This window comes from Eimeria mitis, genomic scaffold, assembly GCF_000499745.2.
Source record: "Eimeria mitis Houghton genomic scaffold, Emh_scaff75, whole genome shotgun sequence".
Lineage (NCBI taxonomy): Eukaryota > Apicomplexa > Conoidasida > Eucoccidiorida > Eimeriidae > Eimeria > Eimeria mitis.
Genome location: NW_024016041.1, coordinates 1 through 19,873, shown reverse-complemented (window position 1 = coordinate 19,873; position 19,873 = coordinate 1). Strand labels below are relative to the sequence as shown.

General features: G+C 55.8%; 3 protein-coding genes across 3 annotated transcripts; 2 read left to right on the top strand and 1 right to left on the bottom strand.

Annotated features, from left to right (window-relative positions):
• Window positions 1–1,178: 1,178 nt before the first annotated feature.
• Window positions 1,179–6,436, top strand: EMH_0065570 (ankyrin repeat-containing protein, conserved, putative; the record flags this gene model as incomplete). The annotated part of the gene is made up of 5 exons (XM_038023036.1): window positions 1,179–3,296; window positions 3,620–3,727; window positions 3,973–4,242; window positions 4,516–4,697; window positions 5,002–6,436. The coding sequence occupies 5 exons, from the start codon at window positions 1,179–1,181 to the stop codon at window positions 6,434–6,436; spliced, it is 4,113 nt and encodes a 1,370-aa protein (XP_037878890.1).
• A 2,070-nt stretch (window positions 6,437–8,506) lies between these two features.
• EMH_0065460 (uncharacterized protein) lies at window positions 8,507–10,707 on the top strand (the record flags this gene model as incomplete). The annotated part of the gene is made up of 8 exons (XM_038023035.1): window positions 8,507–8,587; window positions 8,988–9,075; window positions 9,221–9,341; window positions 9,542–9,685; window positions 9,760–9,809; window positions 9,926–10,025; window positions 10,316–10,376; window positions 10,597–10,707. 8 exons carry the CDS (start codon window positions 8,507–8,509, stop codon window positions 10,705–10,707), a joined length of 756 nt encoding a protein of 251 aa, XP_037878889.1.
• A 1,117-nt stretch (window positions 10,708–11,824) lies between these two features.
• On the bottom strand, window positions 11,825–19,044 carry EMH_0065350 (uncharacterized protein; the record flags this gene model as incomplete). Its single annotated transcript, XM_038023034.1, has 2 exons — window positions 11,825–13,863; window positions 14,286–19,044. The coding sequence occupies 2 exons, from the start codon at window positions 19,042–19,044 to the stop codon at window positions 11,825–11,827; spliced, it is 6,798 nt and encodes a 2,265-aa protein (XP_037878888.1).
• Window positions 19,045–19,873: the final 829 nt, after the last annotated feature.

Sequence of the window (19,873 nt, the reverse complement as noted above, 5' to 3'; positions counted from 1 at the left end):
TTATTATATTATCTTTTCCTCCCTGTATTTACTATTTGACCCCCCATTATATCGATGCGACTGCCCCGCCGCAGCTGTCTCTGTGTTGGTCCGTCTATGGGCGAGTTCATTTTTGGTGCATAGTTCACGTTACAGGAAAGAAGGCTAGAGAAAACCACAAATAAACAGACTCATTTCAATCTTACGTTACATGCAAGCTAGGCGCGGCTTCACGACAGGGGTTCCCTTTACGCCTACTGGCTGCGGCCGTACGGGCTTACACAAGGAAAAAAATAATCTGAAACAGCTCCATAAACTATCGCTTAAGCATATTTTATGTGTTTAAGAGGGTCAAAAAGGGGAAACAGCAGCTGATCTGAATTGCTACCGGTGTGCAGGTCCACCCTGAGCCCGCCGGCCGCTGCAATACCAACCATGACCCGATCAAATTCCCGTAGAAAAGTTAGACAACAGGGGCTTCTAAATATAAACATGAACACGATTAAAACATAACCATAAGCTTGTTCATTTGAGATAGTCTCGAAAAGGAAATCCGGTCAAGGTAGATCTGATTCTTGACTTTGCAGTGAGTCCCAGTCTCAACCGCAGCAACAGTCTCCCAGCCAGCCCCACCCTGGTGTGGCCACTGAGCATTCTTGGCTTGGTTATCTTGGTTTCTATCTAAAGTATACAGGTTTTCTCTATAAGTATTGTGTTCGTTCTATTACAGCTAAATAGGTCTCTTAAGGCTACACTTGAGCTCCATTGTAGTGCCTGCGCACGACAACCGGGTGAAGGCCGCTGGAGCTTTTCCCGCCTTCGATATATTGCTTATTATCGTAATGAGATGAATGTTTTTAACTAGCACTAAAAACTCTCATGTACAATTTAAAAAAGCCAAACGTTGTATCAGGGCCTATGTCCCCCGTGGAGCCATTATACTCTTCTGTCTGCCTTGCATGGTCACTGGACCTCCGCGGTGAGCATGAGAGTGTCTGCGGGCCTTAGGGCTGCTTATTGAGTCCCTCCTCTCTTCGTGTTCACAAAGATAATACTTTATACCTCAAAGGAATTACCTGATCGGCTGTACACAACGCGGCGCACGATCTTAGCCCGCCCTCGTCGTCGTCTGCCTCCCAGCCAGCTGCTGCTGATGTGTTACTGCTGTTCCAGTACGAGAACCCGGGCTTCTCGCCAAGATGTTTTCTGTTGCTTCACAGCCCTACAGAGAAATCAGAGGGGGCCTGGCCAGCGGCATATACACCCTCAGTGACGCAGCGGAGGAGCGGCTGGCAGCGCAGAGGCTCTTCGCCGGGGGGCCCCCGGAGGGGTCCCTGACGGCCTATGAGGCGGCTCTAAAGATCCAGGAGCAGTACATGGTGAAGGATGAGGCTCAAGAGGCTGCAGATAGACAGAAAGAGGAGGAGCAGCGGGGCCTGCGGGAGCGACGGGAGACAGACGAGATCCTCACCCTGCAGCAGATGCTTCCAGAGTTGCTGCAGGGGGGCAGGATAAAGGAGGCAGAGGGAGCTGTCTGCTATTTCCTTGACAGGAACCCCCACAGCGCTGACGGCTTCGTGCTGCTCGCCGAGACCTACGGCCACCAACGTAATCCTATGGGGGCCCTGACGGCTATATGGGGCGCTATCCACAACTGCCCCGGCAATCGCCGCCTGCTGCGTCTGCTGGCGCAGTACGAGGAGGCATTCCTCATGCAATGCTGCGAGTTGCCTTTGGAGTTCAAGGTTAAGGCGCTCCAGGTGTCGGAGGGCCCGCCCCCCGAGGGGCCCCCAAGCACTGTGGGCCCCCTGGATTCCGAATTACATCTGCAGCTGCATCCGCAGGAGGCCCCCGTAACTGTGGCGAGACACGGGAGCCACATGGTTGCCTTTGCGAATCGTAGTCTGAGTCCTGGGGATTTGATATTTAAGGAGAAGCCGTTTGTGTGTACTCCTATTGTGCTTGAGAGCGGTCAAGTATTTAGCAGTTGCTTTCACTGTCTCCAGGAAAGAAGGGATCCTAGTCGTGCATTCTCCTGTCCTGTGTCTCCTAATACATGTCCTTTTGTGTTTTGTTCGTGGGGATGCCTCATGGCCAATGCACGCCTACATTCGGTCGAGTGTGCATGCATGCCATTGGTGTTTGCTGCTGCTAAGGAAGCGGGCTTATCTGTCTCCTTCGTGCTGCATCTCTTTCGCGTCCTAATAAAGGCGTCGCTGCAGCGGCATGCACAGATCATGAGAGACAGCAAAGAAGACGAGGAGACACTTCGATGCGATGTTGGCACTCAGCTTCTCCGCTTGAATTCGTTTGAAGCAGAAGTCCGCAAAGGCCAGCCGGAGCTACTGCAGAAGCTGCTGCTGTTGATGCGTCGCTTCCAGCAGAGTATTCCCCCCAACATGTTGTTGCACTTCACGGAGCCGGAGCTGCTGCATGTAGCTCTTGTCGTGCTCCAGTACTCCCCATATGTCTCTGCTCCCTCCGCAGCAGCGGCAGTGCAGCGGCGGGACCCCGACTGTTCTCTGGGGCATGTCTTTGCTCCTGCTGCAGCAATGCTGCATCATAGTTGCGTGCCTACGGCCACTATAACTCTAGACGAAGACGGGCAGCTGGCTGTGAGGGCTCTTACACATATACCCCCCGGGGGGTATATTTGTGTTTCTGCTGAAGAAGACCTCTTCAAGGCGCAGAAGGATCGCAAGGCCCTCGAGGCCATCCCCAGGGTCTTTGGCTGTGGTTGCATCCGCTGCAGGGAGAATGATGAGGGGGGGAGGCTGCTAAGAGGTGTCCGCTGCTTCAAGTGTATCCGCGGCTTTCTCTGCCCGGCTAAGCCAACTGCGTTGCTAGCCCGCCTCAGGGCCTACGGAGAGGCTGGCCTCTTGCCTACCTCTGCCTCCAGCGCAGGTGGGGGGATCCCAAGGGAGACGCCTCAAGGGGACCCTAAGACAGCGGATGCCTCCCGAAAGCAGACACCGAAAACCACTGCTAAACCCCAGCCCAGCACGAAAAGCCCGCAGGAAAAGAAGAGCAATGCAACAGCAACACCGCTAGAGGAACAATGGCTGTGCAACTGCTGCGGGCTGACGGGGCCGCAGGCTTCCCTGGCCTGCGAGGAGATGGAAAGAGACATTCAACAGAGGCAGAAAGAGGCAGATGCATATCTACTGCAGGGCGCGAGGCAGCAGGCTGCGCGCTGCTACAGCGACATCGTGGACCTCTACGGCAGCAAACTCCACCCTCAACACTCAGCCCTCTTCAACGCAAACACCATACTAGCGGGACTTCTGGCTGCACAAGGAGGCAAGGACATACCTAGGGTGCGCTTCCGTTCTTCTGTTTCCTGCTCCTCCCCTCCTGAGGTGTCCCCTGGCCATCCTGAGGCAGTGGGGACACAGGGGGCCTGAGACAGTGGGGCCGGCCATGTCTCAGCAGAAAGCTTCTCAGCAGGAAGCGCTGCAGCAGCAAGTGCCTCTATTCACGCAGTCCCTAGCTAGCTCAAGCTACGGTCGCTGCATCAGCTATTTGCGCCTCGACTGCAGCTTCCTGTACCTCTCTCTCCCCTGCGCATGTAGCTTCGGGCAGTCCCTTGTTGCTGATACGCGTCGGCTGTCCCTGTGTCTCCATGTTGTTGTGTCTGCAGGCCCTCATCGTCCTTAGGCGAGCCGCCATGGCTGCGGAGACAGTCTTGCCAGCGACCTCTATGGTTAAAGTCCACCTCTACTTGAAGCTCGCAGAGCTTACCTACAGGGTTTGTATCTACACAGTAGGAACTGCAGCAACTGCAGCAACCGCAGCAGAGAGAACTAGAGGCAGCAGCGCACTCATAGTTCGCTTGACACATGGCTTGCATATTTTGTCTGTTGCTCCTGTACGCAGCTTGGGCCCCTGCGGTTCTTTCTGCGTGTAGAGCAGCTCAGAGCTCACCGCCGTGGCTTCCGTTGGTACTACTATTACTGCTGCTTCTGCTGCTGCTGTTGTTGTTTGTCTGTGCAGGCGATGCAGCTGGGGAAGCAGTGCCGTCGCGGTCCGTCAGTGCCGCCTGAGAAGATCATGGAGCCGTTGTTCTGCGCCCTGTGGAACTGTGTTGCGTGCATGGGGCGGGAGGCGACTTTATCTGTCTCCGTTTGTCTCCGTCTCCGTCGATTTGCTGCTATCCTTAGTGTCTCCACGCCTCCCCTCACCCACGTCCCTGTGGTGCGCACAGACGACGTATTCCTTGCTCTTTATAAGGGGGCAACAGACTCCGCCGCCGCCGACCCCGAGGTAAGTAGCTAGCAGCCTCTTCCCTGCAGAGACGGCTCCCCCGAATGTAGATGCTGCTGCTTCTGGCCAGCAGCAGCAGCAGCAGCTGCTGCTGCTGCATTTGTCTGCTGTTCAGGAATGCTGCAACACCGGCAGCGGGAGAGGGACCCTTGGCGGGTCTATGAATAGCCGCTTGCATGATCCGCTGCGGTTCCCGTGAGGGCCAGAGGATACGTATGCTGCTGCAGCAAACTGCATTCGCTTCTGCGATATTTTGTGTCTCTGATGCTACAGGAAGTCCGGGAACTATTTCAGCGGGACCCGATGTCAATAGCTGCAGGTCTTGTCCGTCGTGGGCTGCATTTCCCGCTGGCCCTCGAGCTGTTTAAAGCTATGAAAGACACACAACACCTCCCCACAGGTCTCAGTCTCCTCGGCCTCGCCTGCCTATACGCCCATAGTCCTCTCGTCGACGCGTAAGGACACGCTTGCTCCCCTCGTTCCTCTCTCTGCTGCTCCTCCTCCTGTTGTTGCTGATGCTCCTGCTGCTGTTGGTACCCTGTTTGTATCTGCTGCTCTTCTTTGGAAAGGCAGAAGAGGGGAGGAGGCTGCTGTTATTGCTGCTGGTGCTGCCAGTGCATTATTGCTAAGGCAGCTGGCTTGGCTTTGTCTTCTGACGACGTGTGCTACGTTCTAATGCGGTACATGCACAACAGTTACCTTACATCCTAATGCGGTGTATGTACAGCTGTTTTGCGTTCTGCTGCGGTGTATGTGCAGCTTGTTAAAAATGGGCTATGACCTTTTTGCCCAGAATTCTTTGGGGATGACTCCCCTTCTGGTGATGTGCGCAACCCGAGGGAGCTGTCTTCTTTCTGGGGAGAAGGGAAAATTCGCTGGTTGTTTGGCTTCGGAGTCCGCAGCGGCGGCAGCAGCAGCAGCAGCATCATCATCAGCAGCAGCAGATGCAGAGGAGACAGAAAAATCGCGGTTGGTTATCCTCCGTCTAATGCTACAGCACTGCGACGCATTGGACTCCCGAGAAGCTGCAGTAGACCGCCACAGGGTTGTTGATAAGAGACAGTCTCTGTCTCCTTCTCAGGTCTCCTCAGGGACACAGGAGGAGACAAAGCAGGCACAAGGCACCGGTGCAGGGCCGTTGGGGCCCAGCAGGAGACGGCTACTGTTTTCCTCTACACATAGACTCCTAGCGAGGAGCCAGGCGCTTCACTTTGCTGCTAGCAACGGAAAGACGCGGCTCTGTCGGCAGTTGCTAGCTGCTGGTGCGGATGTGCAGGCCCTGAACATGGAAGGGGCGATGCCTCTGCACTTGGCCTGCGTGGCTGGGGCTCTGGAGACAGTGAAGCTATTGCTAGAGAGGGGTGCCCCCATCAACGCTACCACTGCTGCAGGGGAGACACCGCTGCTGCTGGCTGCCTACTGGTTGCAGGAAGACGTGATGGCGCTGCTGCTGCAGCGGGGGGCCGACCCGGCGGTAGTAGCTAGGGTAGAAGGCCTCACAGTGCTGCATGCGGTGGCTGCAGGTGTACTGAGACAGACAAGGCCTTTGTTCAGAGGCCTTGCATGGGAAGGAGACCTCGCTGCAGTCACTCTAGAAGGATTTTCGGCGGAGACAGTTGCCAGGGGTACGTACACCCGAGGGGGATGCAACGCAAGCTGTCCAGACACCCTGATAGATCTGCGTCTTCCGTCTCCGACAGCAGATGACAGCGACCTGCTTGTTTTCCCTGGAGAGCTGATGCAGAGGGTGCAGAAGGCCCAGGGAATGCTGTTATCTCTATCACCCCACTGTAACCACTGTGCATACACCCGAAGAACGCGTAGAGGCTTTACACCTGCTGAGCTCTTGCTACGCTCTTGGGAGGACTTCGAGGCAAGACGTAACGAGCTGCTGAAGCTGGGGGATCTACGGCTTGCTCCCTTAACCTCAGAGGAGAAGGTACAGCTGGAGGAGCGCTGGCGCTTCGTGCTGCATCAAATATACGTATTAAGAGACCTTTTGAGTCCCCACCACCTAGGGGAGACAGAAGGGGGAAACTGTGGGGACGAAACCCCAAGGCCCGAACAAATCCGAGAGAATGAACGCCAAAAAATGATTAATGCAGCCCCCTGGCTCTTCAATGATGAAATCGCACGGGCCACACAGGGGAATAACGGGGGTGCCCCTGTTGTGGAGACAGCCGCTAAAGGCTGAGGGGTCCCATGCCCTACTCAAGCGGCGGGGCAGCCAACTAAGAACAGTGTGTTTCTGTACTGTCTTTCGCCGCGCCCCTCCCCCAACCTCTCTTTCTCTCGGTCTCTTTCGCTCTCTATTTGTAGCATCACCTCTCGTCTTCTCTTTCTTTGCCTTGGCGATGGAAGCGAATGCCCACAGGTTGAGCGCCCACGCGGGGGCCACATGGCATGTGGAGAGGCAAATAGAGTTTTCGAGCTTTTGTCTGTTTTTAGTAACGCTTTGAATAAGGCATTAAACCAGCAACTCAGGTAGCTTACCAGGGTCGTTGCTGCTAGGTAGCTTAAGACGCCTGGTGTACGAGCACCGCAGTCAAGAGCCACTGCGCGCGCAAGATGAGATGCACGAAGGGCAGCTTGATGACCTCATGCTGCTGCGGCTGTAGCTGCTGGACCCTGACTGGCTACGCCGTGTTGCTAGAGAGGGAGAACAGTCGATGGGGCTGTCTGAGACCAGTAGCTAGGGTGGGGGGACACATAAGGAGACAGACCCCGGAGACGCTGTGGCTATCAGAAGACAGCTGGCCCCCCCGAAGTGTTCGAACTGCTGCAACTGAGGCCTAAGGCAGCCTCAGAAAGTACAACTGTTGCTTATGGTTAGGGTTTAGAGTTTATACATTACGGCATAGGGTTTAGCGTCGAATATAAACGTTCTACAAGAAGGTTGAGGTGTTCGTGTAGCCAACAGCTCCTGCTGAGGCCGAAATACCAGTGTACAGGGGACTCTGCATCCACATGAAGGGGGGTAGCGAAGGGACAGGAAGAGGCAGCATATATCATACCTAAGCAGAGTAGCTGCTACTGCTGCTCCGTAGAGCAGTCATCAGCTGGCAGAGCTGCTGCTAGTTAGCGTGTAGAGTTTAGGGTTAAGCACACTATAAAAGCTTCTCCCTGGTCTCAGCCTGCAGGCGATGATACTTGAATGAATACCATGAGTATACATCCCACTAAAACCCGATGATATACGCATGCTGAAGGTTTAGGCTCAGTCACATGGCCCTTGGGGCCCTTGGGGGCCCCCAAGGTGTCTGTACCCTCTGCAAGAATCTGAGGGCCCCCTTGCTGTCCCTTGAGGAATTCAAAAGACAGCGCCGGCCTTGCAGTACAGAGCAAGCCACTAAGCTAGTCAGCTCCATGGGCCTTCTGAAGTGGGGTGCATGGGACGGGTAGGGATTATGGTTTAGGGTTTAGAGAGAGTCGCGTTTAGGGTCTGGAGTTTTAGGGTCCAGGCACATACGGCTGCATGCGCCGCAGCACAGCACAACACAGCAGCTTCGCCGGCCCCTCTGCCATATGGGGCTTGAAAGCCCAGATATTTGACTGAATCGTGACCGCTTGTCCGGTCCTCGTTGCTTGTCTCTACACCCTAAACGTTAGACATCAAACCCTAAACCTCCAATCCTCGCACAACAAACTTCCCACCACCCCCCTCGACACCGTCCGCCACAAGCAAGCTGAAGCGTTGTCACCTCAAGGGCGGCGGGCTGATGTGTCTCTAGAGCTGGTCGCGCTTATTCAGGGTTTAGAGTTTAGGGTGTTGGGTTCACAGCCAACGGGCAACGGGGCCAGCAAGTGTAGTAATTTCTCTGCTTAGATCCCCTTATACTGAATTTTCAATGGAAAGTATACATAAATACAAATATATAAAAATATATAGACTTATATATGTCATAACTCCTCACAGACTGCCTTTTGCTGCAGGGCCCCTGATGGGCCCCCAGGGCCTTCGGAGCCCCAGGGCCCTTTGTATTGGGGGCCCCCCAAAACCCACTACGCTGCAGCAGCAGCTGGAAACCCTAAACTCTTGACAACAACTGTGTCCAAGATTGAATGTTGGATACAGCAAATGCATGTTTAGGGTTTGTTTGTGCACTAATTTTGTGATTTTCGTTTTTGTCTGCCCAGCGAGCGTTGAGGGAGAGGCATGCGGGGCCCCTGGGCCTGAGAGCCTCAGGCCTCGGGCGTACAGACAGCTGAGCAAACAACACATAGGCCGCACCCTTCAGAGCCAAAAGGGCCCCCGTTCTCCTCAATGGGGGGCCCCCCAGCAGCTGCTGCTGCCGGAGGCGGCTGGATGGCTCTGGGCCGTCGATGGTTCTCAAGCTCCGTTATTGTAAGCCCTCCTCTTTTTTTTATTTAGGCATCTGTTTTTTTTGCTTATAACACCTCAGGGAGGATAAGGAACTACTACAACCTGCCAACCCTAAGCTTTGAGGGTGTAGGGTTTGAAAGCTTAGGGTTTGATGGTTTGACTGTTTATGGTTTGACGGTTCCTAACGTTTGGGGATTAAATGTTAGAGCTTTTAGTGCTTGGCGGTTTAGGGTTTGAGGGTTCAGGGTTTTAGTGTTTAGTGCCTGAGGGTTGAGGGTTTGAGGGTATACGATTTGAAGCTTTAGGGCTTAAGGATACAGGGTTTGATTTGAAGGCATAGGGTTTGAGATTTTAGGATCTCACGCTATATGGATTGAGGGTTTAGGGTTTGAGGGCTAAGGGTTTGAGGGTTTGCGTTTAGGGCCGGGAGACGCGGGCAGTTCCATGGGAGCCACGGGAGCAGCTCCTTCAGGCTAGAAAAGAGCCTCGATACATGGCTGAGTGCAAAGGTCCGCCATCTCTGCTGCTGTGGCTGCTGCTGCTGTGGCTGCTGCTGCTGCTGCTGCTGCTTGTGTTGCCGGTGCCCAGTGGGGGAGTTTACCTTACTGTGCATGCACAGGTTGGTTACATGCATTGTTTTGGGACTGCATGCAGGGACCCCGCGCATGGAATATTCTGAGAATATGATTGATGGGATTCGCATCCGCCCCACCTTCAACCCTTTTGTCAAACTTACTAGGGCAAAGAGATATGTACTCGACAACTGGCCCTCGAGGTGACCTCCGCCGCGATAGGGTTTAGGGTTTAGGGTTCACGGGTTTAAGGTCTAAGGAGTAGGGATTAGGGCTTAGACGTTAAGGTTAAGGGTTTTGGGTTTGCAATGAGGCGGCTATTCGACGCGACTTTGGGGCATAGGGTTTCAGGGTTTCAGGGCTTAGGGTTTAGGGTTCAGGGCTTAGGATTTTCCGGCTGCAGGAACTGGGCAGACTGGAACCCGTACAGCTGTTTCGTGAGGGGCAGTCGGCGGCGCTATCACATCCCCAAAGACATCATGCCTTACAAAGACGAACTCGGAGAATGGCATCCCCCTCGGTACAGCAAGGGTTTAGGGTTTTTAAGGTTTGGGACGTAGGGTTTGGGGTCTAGGGTTTTGGGTTTAGGGCTAAGCGTTTTGTATGTGGCCGCTGATGCAGACTTTCTGGCCGATACAAAGCGGACGTCGAGCGGCAGTACCGCCTGAACGGTAGGGCAAAAGTTTCCTTCGAACCCAAACCCTAAACACTAAACCCTAAACCCTTAATCCTGACAGCCTCCAATCCAATAGTTTAGGGTTTAGGGTTTGTGAGGGTTTGTATATAGGCCTTGAGTGGGTGTGGGTGAAAAACTTCTATAAGGAGAAGATGCACTTTCGTGACAGAGAACCATTGGGTCCCAAGAGGTGGTATATTCGAGAGTTCAGGTGAGACAAACAGATACGAATAAATACAAACAGATATAAATAAATACAAACAAATATAGAGAAGTACAAACAAGCACAAATAAATGAAATTGATTGCAACAAAGATCTAGACACGAGGGAGGTCCTTTAAAGATAACAGCGAGCGATGCATGCTGTGCATATACACCCGAAGGGCACAGAGCTTTCAGATGACCCCAGTTTGCATCGAAGAGCTCAGACTACTTCTCTTTAGCTGATGTGGTCTAGGGTTTAGGGTTTCCGCTCTAGATATGTGGGGAATACTGTCGCAGGCAACAGCAAGTGAAAGAGGCCATGAAGAAGATGGACGACCTCGTGGCGGATTACCGCAAGGTGGGTGGTGGGCGTGACGTGTTGCTAGCTAAGGTTTACTGCTTACGGTTTACGGCTTAGGGCTCTGCGGCAATACTGACGGATGCACAACTTTACCCACACATCAACACAACACCCTGCGTCCATCATCTAGCGGTCTCAGGTCTCCTCCGCGAGTTCGATATTGCCATGTGAAGTGCTGCTGTTGCTGCTGCTGCTGCTGTTGTTGCTGCTGCTGCAGGAGGTGAGGGACAAGCAGCGTTACAACTGGTTCGAGAAGGTAGTCCACGACTTCGCGGGGGAGCAGCTCTCCTCGGAGTACCTTAGAAGCCGCAAGGAGCCTAAGATGTAGCAGCAATGGCTCAGTACAGACTCGAGCTTACCTTCGCTGCAGCCCTTGCGTGCACCTACAGCAGAAGCCGCAGCTTTTGCTGCAGCTGCAGCTGAGGGTTATTTGTTCGTATGGAACAAACACCTCTCTTCTGGATATTGTATGCACTGCCCTGTCTCTTGAACCCAGTGAAAATTCAACTCTTAGAGACAGATCCACCTCGTTTGGAGACAGTTTGTATAGGGTGGCATATGGGTCCTCTAGCTGCATTTGTTCAACTCTAGCTGCATCTTCAGGTGTATAGACAGACGGTCATTGTGGGGCACCCGAGTCTCTCTCTCTCTTGCGGCCCTTTGCACTTAAGGCAGACCGTTGGTTTGCGCTGAGTGCCGATTTATACTGAAGCTGTTGTGTCTCTCATTTTCCTAGTTGGTGTTTCTTACAAGCGGCCTCAGGGCAAAGGGCTACGGTGTACAGAGACCTGATTGAGTACTCTGGCGGTGGTGGCGCTTAGAAGCCACAGAGGTAATAGAGGCCCTCACTCTATGGAGGTGTCTAGAAAGAGGTTAGCGCTGCAGCTGCATGCAAGACACTGCCAAGAGGCACATCAGCAACAGCAGCGTGAAGGCCTGCTGTCTCTTTTTCTCTTGTGTTTGTTTGTGGGCACTTGACGCTACCTGTCCCTGCCGCTACAAGCGGACAACGGATACACCCGCTCACATGAGACACTCTTTACACTATGACCTGCCTCCTTTGTTACTGTCCCCTACTTTGTCTTGCTACTGTATGATTTTTGTCTTGCTTGTGTCTCCTCTGCTTTGCTGCTGTCTCCTAATTTGCCCTACTGTTGTCCCCTACTCTGTTTACTTTTTTTCTTTGGTGTGGGCGTGTGCGCGGACTGCCCACGCTACCGCGTTGCCTAAGAGGTCTCTCTAGTGTATCGCTAGCAGTCCCCTGCAGCGTCGCCTTGGCGCAAGCTGTCCCTGTGTAAACTCGAAACCCTAAACCATCATCCGTAGATCCTCTACATTCGAGGAGACGCCCTGCTTTTCTTTCCTTCTTTATCTGTCTCCCTGGCGGTCACTCGTAGCCAGGGATTGATTCAAATGAGACTGCTCTCTGCAGCACCTCTACAGCTTCACTGTGTGGAGTTGTCTCCTGATGAGAGGCCCAAAGGGGTGTACCACCACCTGGGCCTGAGCGGCAGGCGGTACTTGGTATCGAGATAGCACTGTCTCCTGTCAGCTGTCTCCTCTTCAGGAGGCTGCAGGTGTCTCCTGCTGCTATCTGTCTCCTCCTCAGAAGGCTGCGAGGGACGGCCACTATGCCTCAGAGGCCTGATGCTGCTTCCTGCAGCTTCTGGCCCCTCTGCTGCAGCAGCGCCTCCCTTAACGGGGTCAGAGGCAGTCTCTTCGATACTCCAGCTGCTCCCACTGCTGCTGCTGCTGCAGCTGCTGGAGCTGCTGTGGCTGCAGCTGCTGCTTCCCGCTGTTGTTCGTGAGGTGTTTGGCCCGCAGCGCGATTCCGCAGCAGCAGCAGCAGCAGCAGCACGCGGGCTGTATCCAGTGTTTTTGTATCCAGTGTCTGTCTCTGCAGCTTCCCCTGGGTGCTGCAGCAAATGGAGACAACGAGCAGCTCGAGGGCTCTGACCCCAGAAGAAGGCCCCAGGGTAGGCGATGCTGTTGGCTGCGTCTTCTGTAGCTGCATGCGCATGCTGTTGCTGAGCCTGCTCCTGTTGCTGCTGCTGCAGCTGCCGCTGTGCCTGCTGTTGTGGCGCCGGCCAGGGCAGCTGTTGGTCTTGTGAAGGCCGCATGACGCTGCAAGTACGGGAGGGCTGCACCAGCTGCCGCTGTAGGGGTAGCTCTGTTTGCTGCTGCTGCAGCTCCGTCTGCTGCTGCATCTGCTCGCCGACAACATGCCCGTCCCTTCGCAGCTGCTCCAATTGATCGGGGTTCGCGCCCTGCTGCAGCGGCTGCGGCATCGGCTGTTGCAGCGGCTGCGGCATCGGCTGTTGCAGTGACTGCTGCAGCAGCCGCTGCTGCCCTGTTGGGTAATGAAGGGGGGAGCACAGCCCTGGGTATCGCCCACACCTGTGCTCCTGCGAACCATGTTGCGGTTGTCGTTGTTGCTGCTGCTTCTGCTGCTGCTCTTCATGTGAGAATGGGTGATGCCCCTCCAGCTGACGCTGCGGAACGATATGGTGGAGCACCAGAGGGCCGCCGACGTGTTGTTGGTGGTGTGGTGGTTGATGGCTGAGGTGCTGCTGCAGCAGTTGATGTTTGTTAGGAGCAGTCGATGGGTCACTCCATTGTCCTTTAGCAAACTGGCAGTGCAGCATGGGCTCGCAGGGCAGGAACTGTTGCTGCTGTTGTTGCTGGTAATGGTGCTGGGGCTGTTGTTGCTGCAGTTGCCGCGGCTGCAGCCTGTTGGTTGCAGTTGCATATGCTTGCGCAGTCTTCGTGCAACACATGGGGGTGGAACTCATCGCGCAGTCTCCGTCTGCTCCGCCCTGCTGCTGCAGTCCCCAGCGTAAACTACAGTCGCTGCCGAGTCCGTCCCCTGCTGCTGCTGCTGATGCTGCGTCGGCGAATTGCTGTAGGTTGCTGCTGCTGGGTGAGGTCCCCCTGACTGCAGTGCAGCACACTGGGGTCCCCTCGAGTGCAGTTAGTGCTTCGAGGCTGCTGCAACAGACCTCCCGCAGGCGCTGCAGCACGACGGCAGCATGGCTTAACAGCCCTTGCAGCTGACAGTGAAGGGCAAACAGCTGCTGCACTCGCTGCAAATGGAGCTGCTTTGTTTGGTGGTGCTGCTGCTGCTGCAGTTCGTACAATTGCTGCTGTTGCTGCGGAGGGTGCTGCAGCTGGATCGGGTCGGCTCCTGTTCGTGGGTTATGAAAGATGAGGGGGCCTTCTCTCGAACGCATATCTGCGTTTAGCACTGAGGGTGCTGTTGTTACTGCATCCGCTGTTGCTGCTGTTGCTTTAGCTGTTTCCTTTGCTGCAGGCTGCTGTGCAGCAAGCTGCGGGGCCAAAGAGGCTGCAGCTGGGGGTCTTTGCTGATGCGGCAACCAACTAGGCCTCTCCGCAGGGGCCCTTGCGGAAACAGGAGACGCGCAACAGCTTACGAAGCCCATAGATATGCAGGGGGACTGGGCATGTCTCTCTTCTCTTTGTGCTGCTGTGGAGGCACCACACGCAAGAGAATAACCCCTTCTCCCTGGAGGCTATGCACAGACAGAAGGATACGACGGCTGCTGAGACACCGCAGACACTGGAGACACTCGAGACACCGGGGGAGACACTGGAGATAATGGAGGGAACAATGCAGACAGTGGAGACACCAGGGAAGACATTGGAGACAATGGGGATAATGGAAGAGTCGCTGGAGACGGTTGAGACAATGGAGACAATGGAGGCAGTGGAGAGACCGGAAGAGACACTGTGGACACAATTGAGACAATGGAAAATACTGTTGATATAGTGGATACAGTGGAGAAACACGAGACATAGGCGATATGGGAGACACGCGAGGCACAAGGGAGGACAGTGGAGACACTGGAGACACCAGAGGAGACAGTTGAGACAGTGGAGACACCGGACGAGATAGCTCCAGGGAACAGGAGCCCAAATAGAGAAACTTGCCTTGCTGCTGTTTCTGTTGCAGCAGATGCTGCTTCTGCTGCTGCAACAGATGCTCCCTGGGAAGGTGTTGCGCGGGGTAGTGAAGCTGCTGGGATTGCTGTTCCTGCTGCCCGTGCGGCTCCTGCAGCTGCTGCAGCGGGGCTCGTTGCAGCCTTCGCGGAGGCTGCTGCTGCTGCTGCTGCCACTGCGGAGGCTGCTGCTGCTCAGAAGGCGTAAGGCAGCTCTGCTGATGCACTTGCTGCTGATGCTGCGACTGGTGAGGGGTTTCTCGTTGCTTTCTCATCGGCTGCTGCTGCTGCTGCTGTTGTATCTTTTGCTGCAGCAGCTGTTGCTGTTGCTGCGCGCCCTCGTGTCGCTGCTCTATCTGCTGCTGCGTCGGAGAAACCTCATGCATTTTGCCTCGAGGCTGTGGTGGCCCTTGCTGCGGCTGCTGCTGCAGCTGCTGCAGCGGGGCCCTCTTCCCCTGCAGTGTCTCTTCCACCTGTGGGGAGACAGAGTAGAGCAAATCGCATCTGCTGCTGGCTCCCTGTCTGTCTCCTTCCGCTGCTGCTTCGTGTTGTACAATAGGGGCGATCCGGTGACAGTTCCCTTGCTGCACCTGTTGCTGATGCGAACTCCCGAAGTGCTCAGCCTGGACAGCACGGTTCTGTCTTGCTGCAGATGCTGCATCAGCAGCAGCACAACTCTCTAATGCAGCCCCATTGGCTGCTGCTGCTACGTCTGCATGCTTCTTCCCCTGCAGCTGCTGCGGGGACAACTTAGGGAATGTCTCTTCAACTGTTTCCTCTTGGCTGTCGCGCGGGTTCGATTCCCCCCTCTGCATAATCTCTCCAGCCGCGTCGGCCGATGGTATACACGAGCCCTCCTGCTGCTCCTGCTGCTGCTGTTGCTGCTGTTGTCGTTGGTGCTGATGCTGCTGCGCTGAACGCATGCTGGGCTTGTTCTTGCTGCTGCCTCTCAAGGGAGGCATCGTCTCCCCCGCAGAGACACCGGCGGCAGCAGCTGCAGCAGGTGAAACCCCTTGCGCTTCCGGAATACACGAAACACGTGTCTTGCTTTTGCTACTGCTGCTGCTGCTGCTGCTGCTACTGTTGCTGCTGCTAGTGTTGCTGCTGCTGCTGGTACTTCGTTTGCTGCCGCCAGCATTGCTCTCAAACCGCTGCAGCAGCGTGACTGCTTTTCCTGCAGCAGCAGCAGCAGAATTTTCGACTCCTCCTAAAGAATGGCCCGGTGGCCGCTGTTGACGCAGCTGATTTGTTGCATTTGTCTCTCCGTCTCGCGTCTTTTTAATAGTGTTGCCTGCAGCTGCAGCAGCAGCTGCAGGAGGTGCTGCTGCTTTGGTGCCGCAGAACCGGGCCTGGGCGCCCGCAAGCCTCGCAGCAGCAAAAACGGAGGGAACAGTGCCCCTTCTGCTGGCTGCGTTTTGCGCTTCCCCTGACGCAGCAGGAAACGACTGTCTCTTCAGCAGCTTCCCCAGCATTCTGCGGTGCAGGGAGGAAACAGCTGCTGCTGCTCTACGCTTGCCACAAACAGAAGGTGAGGAAACTGTCTTTCTTCGTTTCACGCTGTTCCCGCTGCGGTTGCTGCTCCTGCTGCGGCTGCTGCCGCTGCTGCAGCTGCTGCAACTGCTGAGGCTACTGCGGCTGCTGCGGCTGCTGCTGCGGTGGCGGCTGCTGCTGCGGTTGCGGCTGCTGCTACTGCTGCTGCCGCTGCTGCTGCTGCGGTTGCTGCGGCTACTGCGGCTACTGCGGCTGCCGGTGCGCTTGGTATTGCGGCTTTTGTTGCTGTGGTTGGTTGCGCGGTTGTTGTTTCTGCTATTGCTACTGCTGCGGCTGCTGCTGCGACTGCCGCTGCTGTTGCGTCTGTGAGAACCTTCCGTTCCATCACTGCTGCTGCTGCTGCTGCAAGTATAGCAGCTGCTTCTGCTGCTGTTAGTTGCTGTCAGAGTAATGTTTCGTGCCGCGTTTTTGTGGGATGCGGGTGGTGGGATCGAGGGCCTGTCGTTTCGGGGCATCCCAGCTGCCCTCTGCACATTTCTCTGCGAGTGCTGCTGCAGGTGCTGCTGCAGGTGTTGCTGCGGCAGCGGCGGCTGCTGTTGCACCTGCTGCTGCTGCTGCTGGAGGTTTTGCTTTTTGGTGGGGGTCAATGTCGTCTGTCCCCCCGGCCCCGCTCGTTTCTGCGTCTTTTTGAGCAGCAACTCAGTAGCTGGTGCTGCTACAGCAACCCGTGATGCAGCAACCCCACAAGATTTCTTTCTGGGGGCATGTGTACTTGCTGCTGCAGCACCCCTGTTATCTGCTGCTGCTGCTTCGGAAGGTGTAACTGCAGCATCATTCTTGTCTCTAGGCTCACTTAAAGCTGCATCTGCTGTATTTGCTGCTGTATTTGCTGCTGCACTTGCTGCTCCTCTTGCTGCTGCTCTCGCTGTGGCAACTGCTGCTGAATTCCTCGTTGTTCCATTCCGAGCTGCTGCTTCAGGAGCTGCGTTTGCAGCAGCAGCAGCTGCAGCAGCAGCAGCTGCTGCAGCTGCTGTTTCTCTTGCGGCTGTTTCTGCTTGCCCTGTTTGAGCTTTCTTCGCCGTAGCACCTGCTGACGTTGTTGCTTGGACCAGGGATCTATGCTTTGCTGCAGATGCTGCTGCTACTCCTCCTGCTGCTGTTGCTGCGTTCATCATCAGGCCCGATGGATTGTGCGTGTCGGCGGGTGCAGCAGTAGCCCGCATCCCTCCCTCTACTACGGGACGAACGGCAACAGGCCTTGTGGCGGTAGCACGCGCTGCTGTTGGTGTTGTTGTTGCTGCTGCCCCCGCTGTTGTTGCTTCTGCAGCTGCTGAGAGGGGCACTGGATGCTTCTGCAACTCCCGCAACGCTGAGCCCAGCGACGCAAGCCGCAGGCTGCCGGTAGCGTGGAGGCGTTGTTGTTTCTGATGAATAGATGACCTCTGCTGCGTTGCTGCTGCAGATCTCAGTATAAATGGAGCTGCAGATGGCGTTTTTTTCCCTGCTGCTGCTGTTGCTGCATGCGTTCCTGCTGCGTCGCGATCCTGGGAGGCAGCAGCAAGCCGAGGCAACGCCCGGCCTTCTGCTACCTGCCAGGCTGTTTGCTGCTGCTGCTGGTGCTGCTGCCGCTGCTGCTGTTGTTGCAGCTGCTGAACGTCCAGGGGATGGCATGGCTCAGCTGTCCCTCCAGTGTTTGCTGTTTGCATCAAGAGCCCCGCCAACGGGCTGCGGTCCTTCGCCCGCTGCTCCTGCTGCTGCTGCAGTTGGGGCCGGTGCTGCTCCTGCTGCTGCTGCAGTTGGGGCAGCTGCTCCTGCTGGTCTCGCTGCTGCCGCTGCCGCTGCAGCAATTGCTTTGGATCGGGCCCGCTTGATGTCGTGACAGCCTGGGGTTCCCTTTGGAGTGGCGATGTACGCTGGTGAAGGACGGAAGTCTCTTCCTCTGGCACTGCTGCTGCTGCTGCTGCTTCTGCAGTGCTGCCCCTGGGTTCTGGTACTGCGTGCACCGGCCGTTGCTGCTGCTGCTGCTGCTGCTGCTTGTCTGGGTGCAGTGTCTGGGGTCGTGTCTCTGGTTCGCTGAAGTCCGACTCGGAAAGAGATATCTCGCGGCTGAGGGTGGAGTGAGAGACAGGAGACCCCCAGGAACGCGCTGTCTCCTCTGTCTCAGCAACATCAGCGAGACCTGCCCGGGGAACCGCTGCAGGCACCTGTCCCTCATCAGCTGGGTCCTGGTGGTGCTGGTGCTGCTCTGGTTGTTGCTGCTGCTGCTGCTGCGGTTGGTGCTGCTGCAGAGTGTGTCGGTGAGGCTCGTGTTGTTGCGGTTCGTGCTGCTGCTGCTGTTCCTGCTGCTGCTGCTGCTGCTGCTGCTGCTGACAATGTTTAGGGGGAGATGGCGTCGTCTCTGTCTGCCACATCTGCCTCAGCTCGCCCTGCTGCTTCTCTGCTGCTGGCTGCAGTAACTCCTCCTGCTCCGCTTCGGGATCCTCTCTCTGGAGCTGTTCTGCTGGCTCCAATTGCTGCTGCAGTTGGTGCTGCAGCTGCACCGTGTCCTGGTGCGGCTCTAAAGAAGCGTGCTGCTGTTCCCTGTTAAATGGCAGCAGTGCAGGCTTCCCTGCTTCTTGTTGCTGCTGCTTCTGGTTATTGCCTTCGCTTGGGCTGCGGCCATCTTGAGCTTGTTGCTGCTGCTCGTACAGATCCTGCTGCTGAGAGTCAGTTTCATCCTGCTGCTGCTGCTGCTGTTGCTGGTAGCCAGTCCTGCCATGCTGCTGCTGCTGAGATCCAGTTCCGCCATGCTGCTGTTGTTGCTCAGAACCAGTTCCGGTCTGCTGCTGCTGTTGCTGTTGCTGCTGCGGCTGCTTCGAATCAGTTCCGTCATTCTGCTGCTGTTCCCGGTACTCCCCCTCCCACTGGCGTTCCTTCTGATGTAGCTGCTGCTGCTGCTGTTGCGGTTGCTGCTGTTGCGGTTGCCGTTGTTGTTGCTGCTGCTGTTGCCGTTGCTGCTGCTCTTTCTGGAGGTTCTCATTGTCGTGTGTGTGCACCGCAGGTGGGGTTGGTGTTGCTAACGGGAGGCCATGGTTTGGGGGCCTCCCAGGACTTGGTGGGTCAGGGAAGGGGGCCCCTGTCTCTCCTCCTTCCGAATTGCCTTGGGGCCCTCCTGGAGGCTCTGAGGTGGTTGAGGGCCCTGGGGGTCGCTGAAGGGCCAGCGAGTCGAATAGAGACATCTACGAGTTGGGCTCGTGCTGCTGCTGCTGCGGCTGTTGCTGCTGGCGCTGCTGCGGGTGGCATTGCTCCTTCGCTTCGGCAGTTGAAAGGGGCTCAGAAGAAAAACTCATGAAGAGAAAAACCTTAAAAATACGTTGTTCCAAATAAACAGACGCTGCAGCAGCAGCAGCAGCAAGAGCAGCAGCAGCAGCAGACCGTCCCTCGCCAGAGTGACCTTCGGCCGCGAGCTGCACGGGGTCTCCGTTGCCGATCCCGGGATCGCCTCCTCCCTCCCCCAACTCAGCAGCTCCAGGAGCTCAATTAAAATACAACAGTAGCTGTTTCTTTTCTATTTGCGGCAAAAGAGAGGACAAAGAAATGAGACAAAAGCGGAGAAGGAGAGCGCGGGGAGTGTGCTGCCTGCTCGATCGGGAGTTTGCTGCTGGGGTGTACAGACACCCCATGCAGCATAATAAGGCCCTGATTAGCTTGAAATTATTGTCTTAATTTTTGTATTTAATTTCGGTTGCAGATATTCCCAACAATCAACCCAGAAAACGACACATCGAAGGCCGTTGCTGCTCCCGTTGCTGGCGTTGTTGCTGTTGTTGGTTTGTTGCTGCTGCTGCGGTGTGCCTGCTGTTTGCAGCTGCCGCACCGCAAGCCATTGCAATTGTCTCTCTCTCCATTTGCTTTTCTGGCTGTCTCGAAGGCCGAGGGGGTAACCTTAGCCCCCCACATCGCTCCCCACGCGCCAGAGAGCTCCGGCTGCGGATCGATCTGTAACATGAGTTAGCGCAGAGTTAGCTCAGGAGCCTATCGACAGCTTTGGCATGCTGCGCGTAAGCG